Below are 25,301 nucleotides of genomic sequence, written 5' to 3'. Positions count from 1 at the left end.
GTTTTGTCTCTTTCCACCCTTAGCATTGAAGTCCCCCATAATGATAGTGTAGTGAGTTTTCTAGTCATCTAGAAGACTCAATTTCGGTGTACATTTCTTCAACCTCTTCATCATCATGGCATGATGTTGGTGCATAAATCATTATAACCTTTAGCTTATACCTCTTAGAAATCCTGAGTAGTAGTCTTGACACACTTGGTGATGTACTTTTGAATTCCAAGATGTTGTTTTTTATATCTTTATGGACCGGAAAGCCAACTCCACCTTCACTCCTTTCACTGTTTCCATTGGTGTACAGCAGATTTCCCCTCGATAAACTTATAAGTGATTCATTTCTTCTTCTTGTTCAGCCAAACCAATGATATTCCAATTTACATTTTCTAAATCCTTTTCCAGCTTTAGTATCCTGTCTTCACCGATGAGCGATCTTAAGTTGTAACAGGCCAAGTTCAGTTTCCGTGCATGGCAGCCTGATTGTACCCAGAGATTCTTAGGACCCTCTGCTTTCACTCTGATCCTCTCACTACCATAAGAGGGGAAGTGAAAGCCGCTGGCAACTGAGGATCATTTGTTTCGTTGTGCTGTCATGCGCTGGAGGGTTTGGTCTTTTCCTCTTCACGCTGACCAGGCATCTTGAAAGAACCACTCTATACGTTCGTTGCCACCTAAGTGACGTAAAAGGACTTACCATCGAGAAGGTGTGCATGAGTGGATTTTAGGGAGGCAGGCCAACCGGACTTCTCCTAAATCTTCTGAAATAGAAAGATATTGGATCCATCAGTGTTTTAAACTGAGTGTCTGATAACACACAAAATGCCTGTTCTCCTCTAAGCCCCTTCATTATTAGCCATCTCTAAACCAGGAAAAGACCTCTCTAATCCAGTTAATTATCATCAAATTTCTTTAACTAGTTATTTGGGGGAAAATACTGGAGAAAATGGTTCTCAACCACCTCACCTGATTTCTAGAGTCATAACATCTTTCATAAAAATCAGTATGGCTTTCGGCAAAATAGATCTGCATTAGATATGATGACCAAAGCGGAAGCTAACATCAGAAATGCTTTTGTCAGAAACGACCACCTAGTTATGGTAAGTCTGGATTTAGAAAAGGCTTTTGATGCCACATGGCGTTTTGATATTTTACGAGATCTTCACACCTTTGGATTATGAGGCAGGCTTCCTTTGTTTATTCAAAGCTTTCTCCAGGGCAGAACCTTTCAGGTTCGTTATCTGAATGTTCTTTCTAGAATCCATATACAGGAGGAGGGGTCCTTCAGGGATCTCTTTTGAGTCCTAATTTATTTTTAGTAAGAATAAACAATATTATCCCTGATATTCCAAGCACAGTAGAATTATATCATTATGCAGATGATCTCATGATCTTGTGCCAAGGAAAAAATATGAATTCTATTGAGAGACAGCTTCAGATCTCATTTAACAAAATTGAGTTGTGAATGTCTCACTATAGATATCGCTTATCAGCACAAAAATCTAAATGCATTCATTTTTGTAAAAAACGTAAGCTCCACCCTGAGCCTGAATTACAGATTAAAAATCTCACCATCCCTCTATCCAATAGTATCAGATTTCTTGGTGTAATACTTGACAATAAATTAAACTTCTTACATCACATACCTGAGAACCATTTGCTTGAAAAAATTAAATATCCTCAGAGTACTTACTATCTTCATCCACGTGGGGTGCTGACCCATACACTCTTCTTCGGCTATATCGGGTATTAATCTGATCTAGCTTAGATTACGGAGCTCCAATTTATGACTATGCCAGGAAAAGTACACTAATTCAGCTAGACACTATCCATCACAGTGCTCTTAGAACTTCTTTAGGAGCATTCAGAACATCTCCTGTACAAAGTCTATATATAGAGGCAAACGAACCTCCACTCCATATTCGGAGGAAAATGTTGCTACTCAACTATCCAGCAAAAATACGGAGCCTTCCCTTTCATCCTATCTAACCATATTTATTTGAGCCCCAATGGACCACCTTTTATCACAACAAACCTAACAAAAACAAGCCATTTGGAATAAGGCTACTACAGTTAATAGAATGGTGGAACTTACATATAGATAATATCTTTCAGGACACAAACACTTATGAACCTCCATGGTCTAGTTATATACCGGTCTGTTATCTCTCTTTCCAACAATTGGGGAAAAAACAGGCAGCAGATCCCACCATCAGGAAACTCCATGCTGCTCATGTAGCTAAAAATTCTCAGTATTTTCATATATATACACTGATGGTTCAAAAACAAGTACAACAATAGGTGCAGTGGCAATTTCCACTATCTTTTCTAGTTCTGTGTCCCTTCCAAAGGAATGCACTGTCTATACTGCTGAACATTTTGCTATAAAGATAGCTCTAGATCATGTAACTGATCTGTCCTGTAAGCAAACATTGATGAATTCTGACTCTTTGAGTGCAATAACAGCATTAAAAAATTCATCCAAGACCATCTGCCCCATATTGAAGCAAATCAGATAATTGTGTTACATGCTGCTAACCAATCAGTTACTTTCTGTTGGATACCAGCTCATGTAGGCATTGAAGGAAATGAACATGCAGATAAAGCCGCTAAAAATCCGACCACTGCGTGCTGTCCTAACTACCAAGTGCTGTATACAGACTACAATCAGTCATAAAAAATGTCTGTGAAGAACAATGGTTGCAGATCTGGCCAGCTCAGGGTGGTAATAAGCTGCTGCAATTCAAACTGGAACCTAAGTTGTGAGCATCAAGCATGACATCAAATAGGCAAGAGGAGGTGATCCTGGCTAGGACCGCGTATTGGACCCATGCATCTAACCCATATTTATCTGCTCATGGGGGAAGATCTGCCTTTTTGTACATATTGTCAGACTGCACTTATGGTGAAGCATATCCTACTAAATTGTAACCAATACATTAATGCTCGAAACACAATTTTCACATCGCTTTCACATCTGCAAGAACCTTTAACATTATCTCATCTGATTGGAGACAATGCAAATCTAGCTGAGTTTGTTGCGTTTTTGAAGAAGACATGATTATTAAACAGATTTTAACATTTCAACTGCAGTAGTAAATAGAATCAGACACAATATGGCCTTAGCAACCCTTGTGCTATTAAACAACAAACCAACAACAACATAGTAATTGTAAGAGCAGGACAGAATAGTACCTGCAAAACTAGAGAAGAGATGAGACAGAAAGTCTCAAAAAACTTTAAATATGAATTTAAACAGTTAAAAATAAGATCAGTGAGAAAGGTTCGTGAGAAAGGTATATTGATAGAAACTGTGCCACAGAATGATCTAGATAAACTTAAAAGCTGTAATAAATTTAAAGAATTAAATTTGTCTGTGGACCTACCAAAGAAACTCAATCCTACGTTAATAATTTATGACATCAATAAAGATGTCTCTGACTCTGACTTATTAGATGATCTTTATGGCAAAAATTTGTCTGATCATGGAATTACAGTAGAAGAATTGAAACACACAGTAAAAATTAGATTTAAAACCAGGTTGCAGAATAAAAATAACCTACACTGGCAGTTAACTGCCAGTGCCCAGGAGGTGGAAGTACAAAAACTTATAAGCAAAGTTTGTGATGCTTCTTTACAAAAGAAAAAGTATAAGAAAAATTTTGTTCCCTGGTGGTCCTAGGGACTCACATCTCTCAGAAAAAATTTATTTAAAGACAGCATGCAGAAATTATCAATGTGCTAAAAGAGGTAATAGATCTCTGGAGGAGGTTAAGTGTCTTGAGAAACTGTATAAAGCTGCAAGGAGAGCATATTTTAATAGTATCTACAGGGAAAAGTGTTCAGCCTGGGATAGGTTAGTTGAATCAAAGCTTAAAGATGACCCTTGGGGTTTACCATATAAATTGGTCTGTGAGAAAATACATCCAGGCGAAACTTTTTCTTCTATTGTAACTTTGGATAATGTTGAAACACTTACTTGGTCCGATTCTGTCAATGCTCTGCTTGATGGAATTGTTCATCAAGATGTTACGGTCCCTGAAAGTAATGGACAGGCTATAATGAGACTTGGCCTTTTAACCTATGTCGGCAACAGTTATGAGGATCCTTTTTCACAAATTGAAATTGAGAATGCAATAAACACAATGAAAGGTGGAAAATGTCCCAGAGTTGACCTTCTTGAAATAGCAGTGTTGAAAAGAGTTTGGAAGGTCTGGCCTAAACTCATAATAAATTTACTAAATACTTGTTTAAATGTTTCAAAATCTTGGAAACTGGCAAATCTGAAACTGCTATTAAAGAATTCCGACAAGCCGCTAAATGTACCTACTTCATATAGGCCTATCACCCTTCTCGGTAAGGTTGTAGAGAAATTAATTGTAATAAGGTTTTCAAAATTATTATTTGGCTGAGAAGTTAAATGCAAAAATGCAATTTTTTTTACAAAAGGAATGACCACAATAGCTGCAATTAAAAAGATCATGGATTTAGTTTCTTCTTCACAGTCTAAATATGTCCTCAGCCTCTTCTTGGACTTCAAAGGGGTCTTTGACACTGGTGGCAGAATGCCCTGGGAAGGATTTGGGAGGCCAGGGTCTCTGTGCCTATTTACCAGCTTATTTCAAGTACTTTAGTGATAGATTTGTTTCTGTTACTTCAGGTTATTGTTCTGTGACTTGACCTATCACTAGGGGTGGCTGCTCTTAGCGATCCATTCTCGGCCCTGTTTGCTGGAACGTGGTCCTTGATGGGTAGCTCTCTGGGAACCGGGATAAAGTTCTAAAAATTGCTTACGCCGATGATCTTATGTTAATTTTTGGAAAATCAAGGCCAGAATTAAACGTATTAAAGCTAATGATATATTGGATGGCTTAAATTGTTGTTGTTTAACATATTAATTAAATATTTCAATCCCTAAAACTAATCAGATGTTGTTAAAAGGCTGCTTAAATTTATATCACCCCCCCCCCCCAATATTTAGCTTAATGGTGAAGCAATTAAAATTACTTGTACTTATAAATATTTGGGAATTATGTTGGGTGACTATATGAGAGTTTGAAGGACAGGGTGGATGCCCTCAAAAGATCTAAATTGAGAGGCCCATCAAGCTCTCAGCTGCCCACATCAATGCCAGAGCTTGCACTTGGTTCATCACACAACACAGCGGCAACCCCTAAGGCAGAATGTGCTGGTCCCACAGGAACTAGTAGTTGTTGGTGACTCTATTGTCAGGGAAACGGGTAACATGCTTTGTAAAAAGAATAGGTGGAACAGGACCAGGGTATGTCTGCCAGGGGCAAAGGTTTATGTTGTAGAGCGGATATCATCTTTTAAGGGCACAAAAGGTGATATAGTTGTACACGTTGGCACTAATGATATTAAGAGTAGGAGACCGGCAGAATTACTTAACAAGTACAGGTCACTGTTGAACAAAAGCCGAGAATTAAGGTTGAATTTGAAAGTGTCTGCAAGTCTGCTCAGACACGATAGGAGGGAGTATATGATGAGAGCCTTGTCGATCAATTCGGCCCTGGAAAGATTGTGCAAGGCTCAAGGGATAGAATTTTTTTCAGACTGGTCTGTACTTGTTAACAGGAGAGACTGCTTCTACAGGGATGGGATACACTTAAATAGAAAGGGTACAAGAATATTTGCTGATGCTATCAAGGCAGTGTTAGGTTGGTCGGAAAACTGATAGCTTGGGGGGATACAAGGACTAATAGTTTAACAGTAGCTGTAGGCAGAGGTGAAGGTGATTCTTGCACAACTTCTATTAAGTAGCAATCTGGAGCGAGGGGTGTTGGGGGTTTCAGGGATGGATGGCAGTCATCCTGAAATAGGTGGGTATATGGGATGTGTTAGGGTATAGGAATAGGAATAGGAGCATGTATGCTTGCATGTACACCAATGCTAGAAGTATAGTAAATAAATTTGAAGTGTTGGTCAAGACATCAAAGGCAGATATTGTTGGGATAGCAGAGATGTGGTGTCACACAGATATAAGGAATGCAGAACTGGAATTTGGGGAGTACAATATGTACAGAAAAGATAGACAGGATAGAAAGGGAGGAGGTGTTATGCTGTTAATTAAGAAAAACATAACATCAAAAGAAGTGCACCCAGTTAATATAAATGAACAGTGCACTGTTGAGTCAGTTTGGTGTGACATAAGCACTGCGAAAGCAAAAATAAGAGTAGGAGTGTGTTATAGGCCTAATGACTCGAATGAGTACAATGAACAATTATACAGAGAAATAGAGTGGGCCAGTAAATCAGGATGTCTTATAATGGGGGATTTTAACTTCCCAGATATTGACTGGAACTTGTGGGTTGGTCACTCACACACTAGTCAGACTTTTGTGGCTTTATTGGATGATTGTTTTCTGCAGCAGCATGTTCGAGAGGCAACCAGAGAGAGTAATACTCTTGATCTGGTTATCAGCAGTGATCATTCGTGTATTAAGAATTTGCAGATAAAGGAACCACTAGGTGGCAGTGATCACAGTGTACTGATGTGGGATTTACTTAAAGATATAATTACCATCAGGGGTAAAGGAAAGGGTTTTTGCTTCCGTAAAGGTGAGTACATTGGTCTCAGAAAGTTTTTAAATTCTGTACAGTGGGATAAACTGACGATGTTACCAACAGTAAATTCTAAGTGGGAAGCATTCAAGGAATTAATCGTGGAAGCTACTAAAAGTTTCATACATATTAAGAAATATTGTTCAAGATTTAGGCTTAAATTGTTATCAAATGAACTATTGAGACTCGTGACAGAGAAGAAAAATGCATGGGATGCATATAAATTATCAGGCGACACAGAAGCCTATGGCAGATATAAGCTAGTCTGTAATCAAGTTACAAAGGAGGTTCGGCAGGCGAAGGCAGATTACGAGAAATCTTTGGCAAAGGATGCTAAGAAAAACAGCAAGGATTTCTTTACTTATGTGAACTCTAAAAGGAAGGGATTGAATCTGATTGGTCCACTTGACATCGATGGTTCGACTGTTGATGATCCTGCTCAGATAGCAAACAAACTGAATGAGTATTTTGCATCTACATTCACACATGAGGAGTTATTAAGGTTTGAAAATGGCAGAAGGTTATCAAATTGTAGTAGGATACTTAATGATTTTGTAATAACTGAGAGCAAAGTGGAGTAAAAATTGTTGAAGTTAAACATAAGAAAATCACCTGGGGAGGATGGGATCTATCCAGTTATATTAAAGGAGGCGGCAAAGCAACTAAGCAAACCCTTAGCCATAATTATGAGAGCATCCTTGGACTCGGGAGGTTCCCACGGACTGGAGATGTGCAAATGTATCATAAATTCACAAAGGGGGATCGTAGGGTGACACAAGTAATTACAGACCAGTTAGTTTAACTTCTGTTCCGGGTAAAATAATGGAGTCACTGGTTAAAGATGCATTGCAGGATCATCTAGACAAGACTGCAGCAATAATTCAGACACAGCATGGGTTTGTTAAGGGACAGTCTTGTCTGACAAATTTTATAGGATATTATGATGTGGTTACAAAGGAACTGGATGCAAAAAATAATTTTGATATCATATATTTGGATTTCAGGAAAGCTTTTGATACTGTTGCGCTTGAAAGACTATTGTACAAATTGGAGTAGAATGGTATTAAGGGTAAGTTGCTACAATGGATAAAAGGATGGTTAAGTGGGAGAAGACAGGGGATGGTAATCAGTGGGTGCTACTCTTCGTGGACTAATGTTATTAGTGGAGTCCCACAGGGTTCGGTGTTGGGTCCACTGTTGTTTTGTATATTTATCAATGATATTGATGAGGGTATATCAGGCTTAATGTCGAAGTTTGCAGATGATACAAAGGTTGGCACGGTTGTTAATGACAGTAATGGCAGTGTGCTACTGCAACAGGATCTAGATAATTTGGGCAGATGGGCTAAGAAGTGGCAACTGAAGTTTAACCTTGACAAATGCAAAGTACTGCCTATGGGTAGAAGTAACCCCAGAGAAACGTGCCAACTGTGTTGTACTACACTTAAGGTGGTAGAAAATGAAAAAGACTTGGGAAAAATTGTGCAGTCAGATATGAAGTTTTCTGAGCAATGCAAACAGGCTGCCAGGGCAGATCATGGGGTTTTGTCAATGATATATAGGAATTTTGCTAGCAGGGAAAAGGAGGTGATTATCCCTCTGTATAAGGCAATGGTCAGGCCATGCTTTGAGTACTGCGTACAGGTCTGGAGGCCTCATTTTAGGAAGGATGTAGATTTACTTGAGCGTGTACAGAGAAAGGCAACAAGATTGGTGAGGGAAATGAAAGGATCCTCTTACCAAGAGAGGCTTAAGTTCTGCAAATTGCAGTGGCTGGAGACTAGGCACCTGCGCTGTGATCTGATTGAGGTGTATATGGCCTTGAATGGGTTGAGCACGCTGAATTCTGATGGGATCCTTCCACTTGTTCAGATTATGAACCTAAGGGGACATAAATTCAAATTAAGAAAAGACAGGTGTATAATAGATGTGCGGAAATTTGCCTTGAGCCAGCGGGTGGTTAATTGCTGGAACAAACTTCCATCTGTCGTGGAAGTTGATAGGTTGAATAAATTTAAGGAGGAACTGGACAGGCATTTGGAGGGAATGGTATGATATTTTTTTTTTTTTTTTTTTTGTTGGCTGATGCTGCATAAGCTCATACACATGCTTTCTTGCATCACATGCCACTACTGCTGCTTTAATTTTGTTAATCATGCTAAATATGTATTACATAAGATGAAGGTTAACAGGTAAAATAAAGAGAATCTACCAAAAATTTCTGGGGGCCTTAAGCTCTCTACTCTCAAATTATATTATACTTGTTTAATGTTACGAATAACTTGCTATGCTTCTGGAGCCTGGGGCTCCAGAGTTAATTGTTGCTCAGTTAGAAAATACGTTTTGCAGGCGCAGTGCTTTTTTCTTTTGGCTTTGTCTAGGTCCTGCAGAATGGTTTCGACCATGGCTCTGCAGTTTTTCTGTTGTAGGATACCTGTACAATATGAGGTAATTTTTTAATATCTGCAGTATCATCGTTGAAAGAATCTACCAGCTCGTGTGTTGAATTTCTTTCTGAATCTCGATTTACCAGAAAAAGATGATATTGCTAGGCTTCGGAGTGAATTTTTAAGGGATTGGCAACAAGACTGGAGTGAATCAGTGTTACGTAGAATTACAAATAAATTCATTCCTCATGTCTTGGAATATAATAAACAGATGAACTGGTTTAATCCTGGTCTTAATGTTACGTTTCTGTTAACAGGACATGGGAACCTTAACAGCAAGTTATTCTCTTTTGGTTTGGTCAACTCTCCTCTCTGTCATTGGCGTGCTCCTGAGACTGTGGAGCATCTGTTATTTGACTGTAACATAGATTTGGATATTAAACGTGAGCTACAAATCCTAACTGGGATATTTGATTCAATCAATTGGACTCGGTTCTTAGAGAATAAGGATAATTTTATGGCTTCATCTGAATATGCAGATAAGCTGTTTAACAGAAGAAAATCTATAGATTAGAGATATACCTTGAAGTGACTAACACAATTGTAGTTCATTACTTGAATTAGTATGTATTTGCATTGATTCTAAGATTAATAGAAGACAATGATAGGATATTGAGTTGGTTGTTTCATGAATGGAATTTTGTACATAGTTGTAAATAATCTTTGGACTGAAATTAAGGGTCCGTGTTTCTGTACAGATTAATGATTCTGGAATAAATCTTGGAAAGAGTATTAAATGCATTTATTAAAGAGTATTAAATGTATTTATGCAGTATTGCAAAATGTTAAACTATAGTCCGAGTGATATTAAGACTGAATCAGACAGTTGATTGGTTTAACTAGTTTTAAAAGTGATATGTTATTGAGTATTATGTTTATTGAACTTGAATTGCACTGCTGATACCTAGTTACTCTATATGAGACTTGGTTTGTACATGGTTGGATTTCTTTCCCTTCAACTTCTGGCTCACAGAAGTATTATGGCAATCGATGATTGGTTTGTTCAAGCTGTAGATATGGCAGTTGATGAGACAAGATCCTTAGGTTTCTGTATCTAGTAGTGTGATTAATAGGTGTTTTTTCTGTTTTGGTTTTGAGTTGATTGTAAGGACCAAAATTTAAGATAAGATTTGATTTGTAGGGCAGTATGATGAAACTTAACAATTTAAGCATGGAAAGGATATGTGCTGTATGTTTATGTTCTCTTTTAGGTGTATGTGTTGGTTTACCTACTTGATAGGGTTAATTAAATTGTATCCTCTAAAATGGACGGAGTGTATATGCTAAAGCTGATTTTATCGTTATTGCTTCATTGTAGAATGTTAGAGTTTTCTTTACTGCCTTATTATGAGCGTTCTGATTTCTTCACATAAGTGCAAGAGTGAAAGCACCCTTCCTGGAAGGGTTAAATTAATCTCCAAAAATGATTGCAGTTTTGATAACCAAATTTGGCATTTACTTATTGCTGTAAATATTGATTTGTCTATTCTTCTCTAGTTGAGAGAAATGTTAAATTGTTGGCTTTGTAAATAATGTGCATATTAGTTTTACTTTTGATTTGGTTGTTGTGGCCTTACTGAACTGTGTAAGCTTTGTCCATTAGGGTCTTATATTCTTTACTCTTTAATCTCTTGCTTTCTTCCTCTTCTAGGGATGCCTATTTCTTTCATCCCTTTGCTTTCCTTCTCTTTCTCATCCATTCCCTTACCCCTACTTCTCACGTTATGTTCCTTCCTTTTCATTTTTCCTTGTTTATTGGGATAACAAGATTTTTTTGTTATCCCACTAAGAGTCTTTACCTGTTAGTGGCCCCTGGCACACCTCCACGTGGCATGGGATGGGAGTCAGGGGGCAGCGAACTAGGTGTTCACTGCCCTTCTGCTGCAAAGTTGCCAGACGCCAGCACTCAACGTTCAACATAACACACACATAAACTTTGCACTCCAACTCTTATTCACACTTGACAGCTTTGGCATGTTTGCTTTTCAGACGCTACTGTGATACATAGGGGGAACCCTGGAGACCATCTCAAAAAACAAGAATACCTTAAATACCTTATACATATGTGTCACTATGGCTGAAAGTAAATTTTTTTTTGCTGGAACATTATCTTTTACTTGAACAGTACTTTTGAAAAGTTCAAAAATCCGAACTACCCCCAGTCACAGTTAGTTTGAATTATGGACGTTCTACTGTATTTGATTTTTAACTATTAAACATTTATATAAATGTGTTAATTATTTGAACTTAAATTCTTGCCATTAATAAACTGTTGTTCAAGTGATATTTGAAGTGTGACCTGTAATACCGAGATTCCAGAGAAATTGAGCTTACATGCTAACTTAATTCACAAGTAAATGCAATAATTATGCTGTGAATTCAACTGCTGTGATCATTTACTATGGTACCAATTAGTAATAATGTTATGAGAAATTTTCAAAATAATTGATTTGGCTTAGTGGTGAATAGAATTTAGTTGTATTTCTGTATGTGTATGTGTGCTATTAAGGGTATGTGACGGTTTTCTTTATCAATAGTTTCATATTATTTCTTTAAAATTAGTTGAAATGTACAAAACTATTTCTATTTTTGATTATTGAATTGCAGCCATTCTTAAAATATGAATATATAATTGTTTTTATAACTTTAACCTGTGAAAAAAACCCATAATTATGGAAAAATACAGGGCTATGGAGCCGGAAGAAAATTTTGTGGCTCTGGCTCCTTTAATTTATCAAAATCTTGATTTAGTTTTGAACTGTCGAAGTGAGCAATGATCATGCCCAACTGACAAATGAAAACACTGTTGGAATGATCTTTACATTATAGGCTAAAAATACACAGTTAATTTGACCTTTAATTTAATGAACAAAAGAAACAAAAATGAATGAATTATGTTTTTTCCTATTATTGCATTATAGGAAAAAACATTGACTTATATTTGCCATATAAAAACATGCAAATTAACTTTAATTCCCTTAAAAACTGAATTTACAAATTTTTAATTATGTATAGCAGTTTGTTCTTAAGAACAAGGTTGCCTCAAGCAAGTCCTCTTTCATTGATGCTTTCAAATCTGATTTAACGATTTTTAGAGCTGAAAATAAATCCTCTACACTGGCTTGAGTAGGGGGCAATGCAAAAACTTGTTGTACACTTGTCTCATATGATTTTAGGGTACTTTAATATTGCATCTTTTACTGACATCTTTGATTGACAATCAGTTTTTCAACTTCAGTGAGGGACACATGCTTCTAACTTGAATTTAGTCAATTTACTAATAGGAGTAACGTGGTATGCCCTTTTCTAATTCCAGTTTAGCATAGCCTTTCGAGCTATGCTGTTTGTCAATAATCTTTTCAAAGTCAAACTTCAAAGTCATCTTCAAAATTAGTATTAGATGATGATGGATTGTTTTGTATTTCATCTGGGGCTGGGCATTCTTGAGGGTTTCTTATTTTTAGTGCTATATCACATAAAGCTTCTTTTGCTTTGCTTTGTTGTCCATCTGTTAATAAACATCTGTACTTGAGATCAACATAAACACCAGCTAATATTACATCATTTCCGAATAAAGATTTTCCCTTAACTTCCATGGAGGTCATGGCACCTTCAGCTATGGGACCATATAGTTTGGAGAGGCAGTAGATCAGAGGCTTCCATTCCTTTAGGAACTGACCAGGAGTCAAGCCTTCACCTTGAATTTTCTTTATAGTAGTATGTGGTTGGTAAAGCAAGTTTTTAAGTTTCTGCACCTGGTCCCACAGTACTTGTGTTAGTTCAGGGTTGGCCATGTCAATGAGAATATGTGGACATGTGTTGTGTCTTATGTAAGGCAGCCCCTAAATGTTAGTTCATCTCAGCCATGGTTCTCTGTGATGATGTACAATGGCCAGAAATGAGTGTAGTGTGTGTGTGTTGTTTAGTTGGTTCTGGCCATTTAGTCACCAGGAAGACTGCTTCCCAGTACCCATCCATGCCATGAGTTTCAGTTCCAGTAAGCAGTCCATCATCACATATGTGCTACTCTACCTAGTAGGTGATCCAGAATTGCTACTTTTCCAGCATGCCATTTAATTATTGCTCCTATTTTTGTCTTTCTAGCAGCTAGTACCTGTCTCACCTTACTTACAAGAGCAGTTTACTTCCTAAGCCATCAAAAATTGCCAGCTGTAAAGTATGAATGCCACAATGCATGTGCTGGACTCTTGAGAGGCTTGAAATTTCATACATGATGTCACTTAAATCCAATTCCACTTCTTTGTCATCATCAGGTTCTAATTCTGGATTCTTGCCATGATTCATCTCTTTCACTTTCATCATCTGTTATTGGTCTTTATTTAACTTCTCTATGGTACTTGACATGTTGGAGGCATTATCAGTCACAGTGCACAATACATGATCTTTTCTTATTTCAAACTCTTGCAGACCGCCTTTCACTAGTTGATGAAGATACTTGCTTGTATGTTGGGCATATGTTGAAACACAAATTTTATTTTTTGACTTATGGAGCAAATTTTTGCTCCACAAGTCAAAATCTTGCCATTAGTGTCATTCACTTGGCATGTGCAAATGTATTATTTATCATCTTCAGTGATCGTAAAGTATTCAAATACATTAGACTTTGTTCTAGATCCTTTGTTCATTATAGAGGGCTTCCACACATTTGACATTTCTGAAATAATAAAATGTGCATTATTTGAAAACCACTCACTGGTTTAGACATTAAAAAAAAAAAAAAAATATATATATATATATATATATATATCTATATATATATAGTAAACAAAAATAGCAGGGAAATGAAACTGCACCATGAAGCATCAAAGCATATAACATATGTGCCAACCTCATGATTATGACTGACCAAGTTAGTTGGAGCCAAGGAGCCAGTTTTTTTTTTTTACTGGCTCCAACTCCGGCTGCACAGCCCTGGAAAAATTTATACAGAAATACATGAAACAAATCCAATAAATCTGATATTGAATTTTTTAAAACCATAATTACAGAAAAATGGATATACAAATACATGAAACAAATATGATACTGGATTTTTTTTTTTATTGAGAAGAAAAAAACTGAAAAGTATAAATGTGACAGATTTTGGATATAACATAATAAAAGCAGTGCAGCAGATAAAAGTTTGCTTATATTATATTGAGAATTTCTGCCCAGAGAAAATTGAATGTTTGATGTTAAATGAGCAACAACAAAAGAAATGCTTGTTCTTCCTTCAATTTTTAGAGATATAATTAAGTAGGATTATTATGATTGTTCTGTTATTTCATTTAGATGGTATAAATTTAATATCTATAAATAGGATTCAATTTTAATTGATATCCAGATAAACATATATATATACATATATGAACTTACTTAATAATCTGCTGAGAAAAAGTCTAGTACAGGCAATTTTTTTTTTAAACTAACTTTTTTTAATATTTTGGATTTTATTTCTGTTTTCATTTTGTTTTAGGTGTGCAAAGGTTTCTACTTATGTTCTCGTGATCCTGAAATATGGAGGTTAGCATGCTTGAGGTGAATAATTGAATTGGTATATTTGTTGTTGCACAGTTAATTAGTTTTTTGCTTTTCAGTAGCACTTGTTAAAATGTTACAATATTAAAATGTGTTAGGAAAAGTGAAAATTCCTCTTTCAGTATTAGTTTGTGATTATAATTTACCCAGTTCTTTTGCTTGATATTTATGGTTTGTAAACAGAGGACCATGCACTTATGTTGTGGTTGCAATTTTAACCAGCGCATTGAACAACCCCAGGTGCTCACATCTGGTAAGTATGAGCTTGGCACACCCAGGGTCCTGAGCTGAATATCATTATTCTTCTCTTCCTCTCACTCTCTCTCAGGGTAACTCGGGAATTTTTTTTTTTTTGGCTAGTGCAGCATAAGCCTCAGGCCTCCTTGCATCATATAGCTAATAATAATAATGAACATACCTTTGTTCATCATGATAACCTGTGTCTTCTTTCAGACCATACTTATGGTTTATAATAAATATTTGCACAAAAATTCACATCTGTTAGGGCCAGTCATCTAAATGAAGACTAACTTCCTTACACAGACAATTAAATAAAATTGTTTTGAAATAAATCAAAACAGATTGGTTTCTCCAGTGTATACAGGGTGTCTCAAAAATATTGGTACAAACGTTTAGTGGAAGTAGGTAACATCTAAAGGAATGTGAATCACATAAGAACCCATAACTGGAAACGTCACAAGAAAGTAATAGCAGAGGCACAAGAAGCGGAAATGACACAAGACAGTAATTAGTGGCAAACATTTATTTGACATAATATTAACAATGGAGTACGAGATGGATGCATTTCATGATGTTACAACAGATTCTCGAAGGTTCCACCATGAGACGCGATGCATGCGTGACACCGATGCAGCATGGATTGGTGGACATGGTCGAACACACCTGAAGTTTCTTTGATAGTAGGAGCAGCGCAGACGAGTCTCACCACGAGATCCATTTCCGTCTCCACAGGCGATTCATACATGATAGATTTGAGGGCCCCCACAGAAAGAAATCAAGGCTCAATAAATCAGGTGAGCATGGGGGGCCAGGCAACAGGTCCACCACACCCAATCCATTGACACCCAAAATGCCTGTGCAAATGGTCACAAACACACCTTCCATAATGGGCAGGCGCCCCGTCAAGTTGAAACCAAATGTTGCATCTCACATTTGCTGGAACATCGTCAAGTAACCCTGGTAGAACTTGTTCAAGAAAGATCCGATATTTAGCAGAGTTCATGTGGGATGGTAACAGGTATGGGCCGACTAAGCAGTCACCGACCATACCTGCCCACACATTTATTGCGAAGCGATCTTGTGCCACATGGGGGCGCACACCATGTGGGTTGTCGTGAGCCCACACATGAGCATTGTGCTGATTGAATAAGCCTTCCTGAGTGAAATAAGCCTCATCCGTGACCAAAACGTAGGCTGGAAAATTCGTCTTGAACACTTTCTTTGAGAAACCACTGTGCAAAAGCCACACGTGCAGGATGGTCTTGCCGGGGTTCAAGCCTGTCACCACCAAATACGGAGGATGCGGAAAGGTCAGGGTATGACCACCGCATATCGCGGAGCAATATGGCCTTAGTTGCTAATGCTTCTTAAAAAAAAAAAACAAAAAAACCAAACCAGGATGGTCTTGGGGGAGCAGTAACTGAACCCTTTGGAGATGAAAGGGACGTAAGGAATCGTCGTGCCAGACATGCTGTACACTGCAAAGAGACACTCCTAAGGCAGAGACAACGGGACGTGTGCTGGTAGTAGGATTATTCTGGACGGCATTCAACACACTTTCTTCCATGGTGGGAGTTCACGTTGAACGTGGTCTGCTCGCACTACTCCTGTTACCTCTTAATGACCCGTAATCGCATAAATTTTGATGCACACACGCAAACAAACAGTGGTCCGGTACTTGTCTGTCTGGGAAGCGTTCTCCATAAATTTGTTGAGTGGCTTGTCCATTGCCCTCTCCTAATCCATACACTAGGTGCATGTCTGCCAGCTCACAGTTTGTATATCGATGCATGCTCTTCGTGCAGTGACTACTGCTTGAATGAGTAAATCAGAAATTTTCTCTCTTGCGAACTGATGAACACTGCCGTCTACTGACTTACAGTGACGTTTCCGATTATGGGTTTCTATGCGATTCACATTCCTTTAGATGTTACCTCTTTCTCTCCCCCCCCCCCGCCCTAAACGTTTCTACCAATATTTTTGAGACACCCTGTATATATTTAAATTGTAAATTTTATGAATACTGGCAAGCTTCATAAAGAAAGTATAACTATTAGTACTAGCCACCAACTTTTGTTACATCAGCAAAAATAAAATAATAATAAAAAGTAAACAACAGGAATGATAATGAAAATAAAAAAGTAAAATATATAAAAACTATCTATGTGTTTCCCTCCTTATCTTGGTGATCTTTGAATTTCCAGTTGACCTTTGAATTTCCCTACATTGTCACCCTCATCTACCCATGGAATTAACTTATTCCGATAATTAGCAACTTGCCGGCTAAAATAAAACTTTGTACAATCCAGTCTAAATCTATTCCCTGTAATCTGAATTTATTGCCTTAGTTCTGGAATCATTTATAACAGTGAAAATTTTCCACATATTATAAACCTACATATTCAAAGTCTTTTCTTATACATGTGTCCATTTTCAGATATCTCTAAGTGGGTTACATATTTTTGGACCCTTTCAGAAAGCTCAGTATCTGTTTCTAGGTGCAGTCTCCAAATGTGGACACAGTATTCCAAATGCAATGCTACAGTTGCTTTATACAATGGGATTGTGACCTCCTCTGTTTCTGCAAGCAGATGTTCAATAAATCATCAGTAGGAAACCATGACCTGCCCTTGCTGCTTGTCTGCACAGCTTGGAGAACTTCATGTCCAACCATATTGTAACTTCCAAATCCCTTTATTCCTCCCTCTACTGTTTTTAATTCAACACCACCAAGTGTATAAATTATTTTGGTGTTGCTATTTCCCAAATGTAAACACTATAATAAAACATAGCTCCTACTTTTCTGACTATCCTTGAAGCCTATCCAAGTCTTCCTGAAGGAGTGCTGCTTGGCATCAGTCATTAACCACTTTCTCAATCTTGACATCTTGCCTTCTTTCCCTTCATTAATGTCTTAAGAAAATTATAAACAACATTATAAAATTATAAACTTAAGAACGTTATAAACAACAACCATGATCCTAGAACCGATCCTTGTGGTAAGGGGATCGATTAATTACAACACTTTGCCTTCTTCCCTATATACAGCTACCCTGCAGTCAGTCTTAGAATCTTACCCATGATCCCAACATGTTCTAGCTCTCATCACCTCTCATGAGAGACTGAGTCCAATGTTTTGCTAAAATCTAAATTAACAATGTTGAAATTATTTCTTACATTCACCTTACATTTGATGCATGAGTAATTGCATCAAAATAGCTAACCAGGTTAGTTAAACATGATTTTTCCCCTAAACAAAATTGTTTTATATTCTTCAGAATTTCATTTCTATTTAAATGTCTCTATATTACACTCTTTATCATTGTATCCATCATTGAAAATACCACATCATCTAACCCTGCCTGATCCCTCCCTAAATTTATTCAAACAATGCACTTCCACAATACCAGACATTGGTTTGTTCTGACAATCAGTTACTCTCTGGGTGAAACCAGATTTTCACACATCCATCATGCACACATTCAAGGACTGAAGAGGCCATTTGCATTTAGTTTGCTCAACCAATTAAGTTAGGTCTCCTTGCAGGTGCCTAGTTTTCAAAAGCTGCAATTTTCAGAACTGAAGTCTTTCTTGGTAAGAATACTCTTTAGTTCCCGTCTACTCTTATTGCTCACTTCTGTGCACATTTCATCAGATCTACACCAATCTTAAATTGAGACTTCCACACCTCTATGCAGTACTCATTTTGACAATTTTGGCTAATGATATTAAGCATGCTTTTTTGCATCATTTACCACTACTAACATAGTAATATGACTTTATAAAAGACATTGGTATTTCTAGCACTGAAAAAAATCACTTGCATAAGTTAATGAAAAGTTGATTCTGAGAAAATAAGGGTGGCAGCTAGGCATATATTTTCTTTCCTGTTTTGTCTGTCTATAAGCGGTCTTATTGGTGCAGACTTTGAGTGTACCTATTTTGCCATCCTTCAGAACATCCTCCTGTGGGCTAAAAGACACAATTCCTTGAGGCCAGACAATCTGGCTGACCGGGCTAGCCGAGTGGGTAAAGTGCCTGCCCGGCAACCCAAAGGTCGCGGGTTCGATTCCCGCCTCGGGCTTGGATCAAAGTACTACAAAAACCTTGGGAGGTGCAATATGGCCACAGAAGCCGATGCGCCAACAACTACCAAATCAAAAAAAAAAAAAAAAAAATCAGACAATCTGCCTTGCAATCTGTATTGATCGTTCTCAATAATGCAATGTTATTTTCATTACTATTGAACTTAGTAATTTTTATAATTTTGTTCTTTAGGTGATGTAACTTATAAAAAGTTATTAACAATTTATTTTATTCAAAAATTTGTCAGTTACATTTATACTAAGAGATCGAGTATTAAAAATTTTTGAAATATCGATGGCATTTTGTATTGTAGAAGGAAAGCTGCAATACAAAATGTATTGTAGGAATTTATTGTAACATTTTTTAATCACCATTAAATGCAGGAAACTTCCATTTTATTCATTTCTTAGCATATTCAGTAAGCAATTACTAAAAATTTAATTTTCAAAAATTGCACAATAGAGTTCATGAGTTTCATACATCTGATGATTGAAATGCTTAAATTATGCTATGAAGAAATATTTTTTACCCTTAAGTGCACGAAAACTTGACTGATCACAAATTCAGAAGAAATTATATAATTTAAAGATGAAATGCTTTATATATATAAACAACAACTTATGAATACCTAAAAAAATGGGCTTGAACCCTTCAATAAATTGAAAGTTATAAAATGAGTGCTCTTAAACACTACATCAGATTGAAAGAAAGTTTCAAATATGTGTAAAAATATTACTGATGTGGAATTTCAGAATTTATGAAAACTTATTATTTTGTCAATTTGTTTTGCTAAAAATATCAGTTTAGAGGGCTAGAAGAGTTGAAAGAGAGGAATGAAGATGGCTTAAGAGATCTTGTTATGGTTGATGGACATTGTTTTTTTCTGAAGTTTATGTTTCAGGAGTTGATCTCAGAATTGAAAAAAATATCTGGCTTTTTTAGGGTATTCCTTGAGCTGCATGGTGCATAGGTAAACTGCATTGTTTGAAGATAATAATTCACTCAGAACCTACATTGGTATTATTATGTTTATTTCTGAATTAGAAATATGTACATAATGGGGTAAAATTTCTTCTTGCAGATATTGACATTTCAGAAGAAAAACTTTATTTTTAAAATAAAAATGGTGATATTGCAAAGGCAGATGTCCTTGATGGTGATATTGAAAAGACACATTACTGAAGAAGTGGTAATTTCTTACCACTTCTTCAGTAACATCTGTCTTTGCAATATCGCCATCACAAGAACAAGTTTTTGATCACTTCAATCACAAGATCACTTCACTTGTGACTGAAGTGATCTTTTGTAACAGTGATATTTCAAAGACAGCTGTCACTGAAGAAGGTAAGAAAATTTGAGTGCACTATTATTTGGCTTTTTAATGCACTGTTATCTGATTTTTGAGTGCTTTATTATCTGGCTTTTTTGTTTGTTCTACTTTTGCATAATGGAAATGTTAAAAAAAAATTTTCAGAAATTCATGAATCATTCCAAATTATTATAATTGATAACACCTTAGCTCTGCAACACTAATATCAAGTTCAAACGAATTATAAATTTTTCTCAAATATAATTTGAGAAAAATTTATAATTCATTTAAAAGATTTCATAATTTATAACCTACTATCAATCACACTAAAAATTATTTATATTTTCTTGGTATATAGTTTAACACACACATTAATTAAAGCATGTGTTTAGAATGCTGCCTTATCTTGTTAATATTTGTTGGTCAGATGGACAAAATCATCTGGATGTAAAAACCATTAATGTCATTGTGTTGTGTAAATTGTATAAATTTAATGTGTATAGATTTTTACTAAAAAAGCAAGTATTTCCTAAAGTCATCCTTTTTCAGTTTAACTTTATGTCCCCTTGTGTATGTTATTCAAGAAACAGTAAGGATGGCATCAATATTTAGTTTACTCAATCCATTTAAAGCCTTAAATACTTAAGTCAGATTTCCTCACAAGTACCTAGTTTCCAAGTACTTTAATTTGCAGATCTGAAGCCTTTTATGGTAAGAGTGCTCTTTTGTGTCCTTTACTAACCTGGCTAATCTGCTCTGCACCTATTCTAAGAGATCTACATCCTTCTTAAAATGAGGCTTTAATGTATGCAGTACTCACCTTTGAAGCAATTATCTCTTATATGAGATAATTGCTTCTTCTCCACGATGACAAAATTCCTGTATATCATTGATAGAACCCAATGAGCTATCCTACAAGACTGTCTGCATTGATCAGAGAAATTCATGATGGACTGTACAATTATTCTAGGTCTCTCTATTTTGTTCTCCACCACATTAAGTGTGATACCACCCAAATAATATATTATTCTGGGATTACTGCTGCCTGTATACGGTAATCCCAGAATAATATACACCAATGAGCCAAAACATTATGACCAGCAAATCGTTATGCAAATCGAAGCAACTGCATGCGAACTAGGTTTAGGCCTAAATGGTTATCAAATGAACTAATGAGACTTGTGATAGAGAAGAAAAATCATGGGATGCATATAAATTATCAAGCGACTCAGAAGCCTATGGCAGATATAAGCTAGTCTGTAATCAGGTCACAAAGGAGGTTAGGCAGGCGAAGGCAGATTACGAGAAATCTTTGGCAAAAGATGCTAAGAAAAACAGCAAGGATTTCTTTACTTGTGTAAACTCTGAAAGGAAGGGGATGAATCTGATTGGTCCACTTGATATCGATGGTTCGACTGTTGATGATGCTGCTCAGATAGCAAACAAACTGAATGAGTATTTTGCATCTACATTCACACATGAGGAGTTATTAAGGTTTGAAAATGGCAGAAGGTTATCAAATTGTAGCAGGACACTTAATGATTTTGTAATAACTGAGAGCAAAGTGGAGGAGAAATTGTTGAAGTTAAACATAAGAAAGGCACCTGGGGTGGATGGGATCTATCCAGTTATATTAAAGGAGGCGGCAAAGCAACTAAGCAAACCCTTAGCCATAATTATGAGAGCATCCTTGGACTCAGGGGAGGTCCCCACGGATGGGAGATGTGCAAATGTATCCCCAATTCACAAAGGGAGATCGAAGGGTGACACGAGTAATTACAGAACATCTGTTCCGGGTAAAATAATGGAGTCACTGGTTAAAGATGCATTGCAGGATCATCTAGACAAGACTGCAGCAATAATTCAGACACAGCATGGGTTTGTTAAGGGAAATTCTTGTCTGACAAATTTGATAGGATATTATGATGTGGTTACAAAGGATGCAAAAAATAATTTTGATATTATAAATTTGGATTTCAGGAAAGCTTTTGACACTGTTGCGCATGGAAGACTATTGTACAAATTGGAGCAGAATGGTATTAAGGGTAAATTGCTACAATGGATAAAAGGATGGTTGAGTGGGAGAAGACAGAGGGTGGTAATTAATGGGTGCTGCTCTTTGTGGACTAATGTTATTAGTGGAGTCCCACAGGATTCGGTGTTGGGCCCTCTGTTGTTTTGTATATTTATCAATGATATTCATGAAGGAATATTAGGCTTAGTGGCGAAGTTTGCAGATGATACAAAGATTGGCAGGGTTGTTAATGACAGTAATGGCAGTGTGCTACTGCAACAGGATCTAGATAATTTGGGCAGTTCGAGCCCGTCACCACCAAATACGGAAGATGCGGAAAGGTCAGGGAATGACCACCGCATGTCCCGGAGCAATATGGCCTTAGTTGTTAATGCTCCTTAAAAAAAAAAACAAATAACAAAAAAATAATTTGGGCAGATGGGCTAAGAAGTGGCAACTGAAGTTTAACCTTGACAAATGCAAAGTACTGCCTATGGGTAGAAGTAACCCCAGAGAAATGTACCAACTGTGCTGTACTACACTTAAGGTGGTAGAAAATGAAAAAGACTTGGGAGTAATTGTGCAGTCAGATATGAAGTTTTCTGAGCAATGCAGACAGGCTGCCAGGGCAGGTCATGGAGTTTTGTCAATGATATATAGGAATTTTGCTAGCAGGGAAAAGGAGGTGTTTGTCCCCTGTATAAGGCAATGGTCAGGCCACGCCTTGAGTACTGCGTACAGGTCTGGAGGCCTCATTTTAGGAAGGATGTAGATTTGCTTGAGCGTGTACAGAGAAGGGCAACAAGATTGGTGAGGGGGAATGAAGGGATTCTCTTACCAAGAGAGACTTAAGTTCTGCAAATTGCAGTAGCTGGAGACTAGGCACCTGATGGTGATCTGATTGAGGTGTATAAGGCCTTGAATGGGTTGAGCATGCTGAATTCTGATGGGATCCTTCCACTTGTTCAGATTACGAACCTAAGGGGGCATAAATTCAAATTAAGAAAAGACAGATGTAGAATAGATGTGCGGAAATTTGCCTTCAGCCAGTGAGTGGTTAATTGCTGGAACAAACTTCCATCTGTCGTTGTGGAAGTTGATAGGTTAAATAAATTTAAGGAAGAACTGGACAGGCATTTGGAGGGAATGGTGTGATTTTTTTTATTTATTTATTTTTTTATTTTGGCTGATGCTGCATAAGCTCATACACTTGCTTTCTTGCATCACATGTCACTATTACTACTACTATTTAGTAAGTGGTCCGATAAGAGGAAACCCCGAACCTGCTGGTGAGGCATTGGACGACTACGGCTCATTGATGCTCGAGGTGAGCGAAGGCTCTCCTGGATGGTACGTGGCGACTGTGGTGCAGATCGCCAGTAATTGGAATGCTGGTGATGGGAGTAATGTATCACAACACACAGTACATTGAACCCTGCTGAAAATGGGGCTGCATAGCTGCAGGCTGCTCTGGGTGCCCATGCTAACCACGGTTCAAAGGCAACGGTGCCTACAATGGGCATGCGAGCATCAAAACTGGACCTTGAGTGATTGGAAGAATGTCATCTGGTCTGATGAATCGCATTTCCTGTTGCATCCTGATCAGGCATGTGTGTGTCGTTTACCTGGGGAAGTGATGGAGCCTGGCTGCACTGTGGGATTAAAACAAGCCGGTAGCAGTGGTGTCATGCTTTGGGAAATGTTCTGCTGGGATACCCTGGGTCCAGTCATGTGCCGGGCACTCTGACATCTACCACCTACCTAAACATCATTGCTGACTAGGTACACCCTTTTGTGGCAATGGTCTTCCCCTCTGGAGGTGCCATCTTTCAGCAGGATAATGCGCCATGCCACACTGCCCAGATTGTTCGAGACTAGTTCGCGGAACATGAGGAAGACTTCCAGGTATTGCCCTGGCCTCCAAAGTCCCCAGACATCAATCCCATCGAGCATCTGTGGTTTGTGTTGGAACATCAACTCTGATCTGTGGCGTCCCAACCACGGACCTTACAGGAGTTAAAGGATCTGCTGGTTACGTGTTGGTACCAGATATCACAAGACAAATTTAGAAATCTTGTAGCATCCATGCCTTGCCAGGTACGAGCTGTTTTGGCTGCGTGTGGAGGACCAACATCATATTAGGTAGATGGTCATAATGTTTTGGCTCATCAGTGTATTTATCCTTGCATTTATCAAGGTTAAACCTCATTTTCCACTTCTCAGCCCATTGCCTAATTTTATTTTTGTAGATCTTGTTGCAATAGCATACATTGATTCCTGTCATTAACCAACCTCAACTTATTCATCATCTGCAAACTTAGACAAGCTTGGTATTCCTTCTTCAGTATCATTAATAAATATTGAAACCAGTAAGGGCCCAGCATTGAACCCTGAGAGACTTTACTAATAACATTAGTTCAAGAAGTTTGGTGCCCATTTATAGCTGCTCTCTATCATCTGTCACTCAAACCATCCCTTTATTGTCAGCAGAAACATGCTCCCAGTGCTATACTGCTCCAGTTTTTGTAGTAGACTTTCATCTGACCACTCCACCTAATAACATATATATGAGAGTAACTGAGATAACTAAGATTGCTCTTTTTTGCAACAGTATTCAAGTATTGCCTGTTTGAAGAATCCTCTGAAGTTGGGGATTGGATATATATGTGATTTCTGGCAGGCATTGACATTTCAGAAGAAAAGCTTTATTATAAAATAAAAATTTACAAAATAACTGTAATTAAGAGACTGTGAAAACAAGTTAAAATGTACTAAACAAAAATGTTAAAAATATGTGTGAAAAAAATTTAAACACAGAAATAAATGCACAGGAGCTTTTGGCTGCTGAATAAAGTTGAATATGGTCAGTGGCCACCTTTCCATACTTTTTTAACCCTTTTGTTTAGTGTATTTTAACTAATTTTATAGTCTCTTAATTACAATTATTTTTATAAGTTTTTATTTTATAATGAACTTTTTCTTTCAAAATGCTGGTGTCTGCAAAAATCACATATAAGTATTGCTTCATGTGCTGTGGTGTTGTTACATCTGGCAACTGGCTTAGAGCTGCTAGACATTAGTCAAGGAAAATTTA

The 25,301-nt window shown here is 37.2% G+C and overlaps 1 protein-coding gene across 1 annotated transcript in view; it reads left to right on the top strand.

Moving 5' to 3' along the window:
- Nucleotides 1–25,301, top strand: part of LOC150085487 (F-box only protein 9) — a 266,154-nt gene that overhangs the window by 164,620 nt on the left and 76,233 nt on the right. The window contains exon 8 of the mRNA XM_090373294.1: nt 14,497–14,558. Within this exon, the coding sequence (XP_090229420.1) occupies nt 14,497–14,558 (62 nt within the window). The remainder of the gene's footprint in view (nt 1–14,496; nt 14,559–25,301) is intronic.

This window comes from Mastigoproctus giganteus, chromosome 5 (assembly GCF_048544385.1).
Source record: "Mastigoproctus giganteus isolate SK-2022 chromosome 5, ASM4854438v1, whole genome shotgun sequence".
NCBI classification, from domain to species: Eukaryota; Metazoa; Arthropoda; class Arachnida; order Uropygi; family Thelyphonidae; genus Mastigoproctus; species Mastigoproctus giganteus.
The sequence above is the reverse complement of the archived record's forward strand: the minus strand, read 5'-3'. Positions and strand labels throughout refer to the sequence as shown.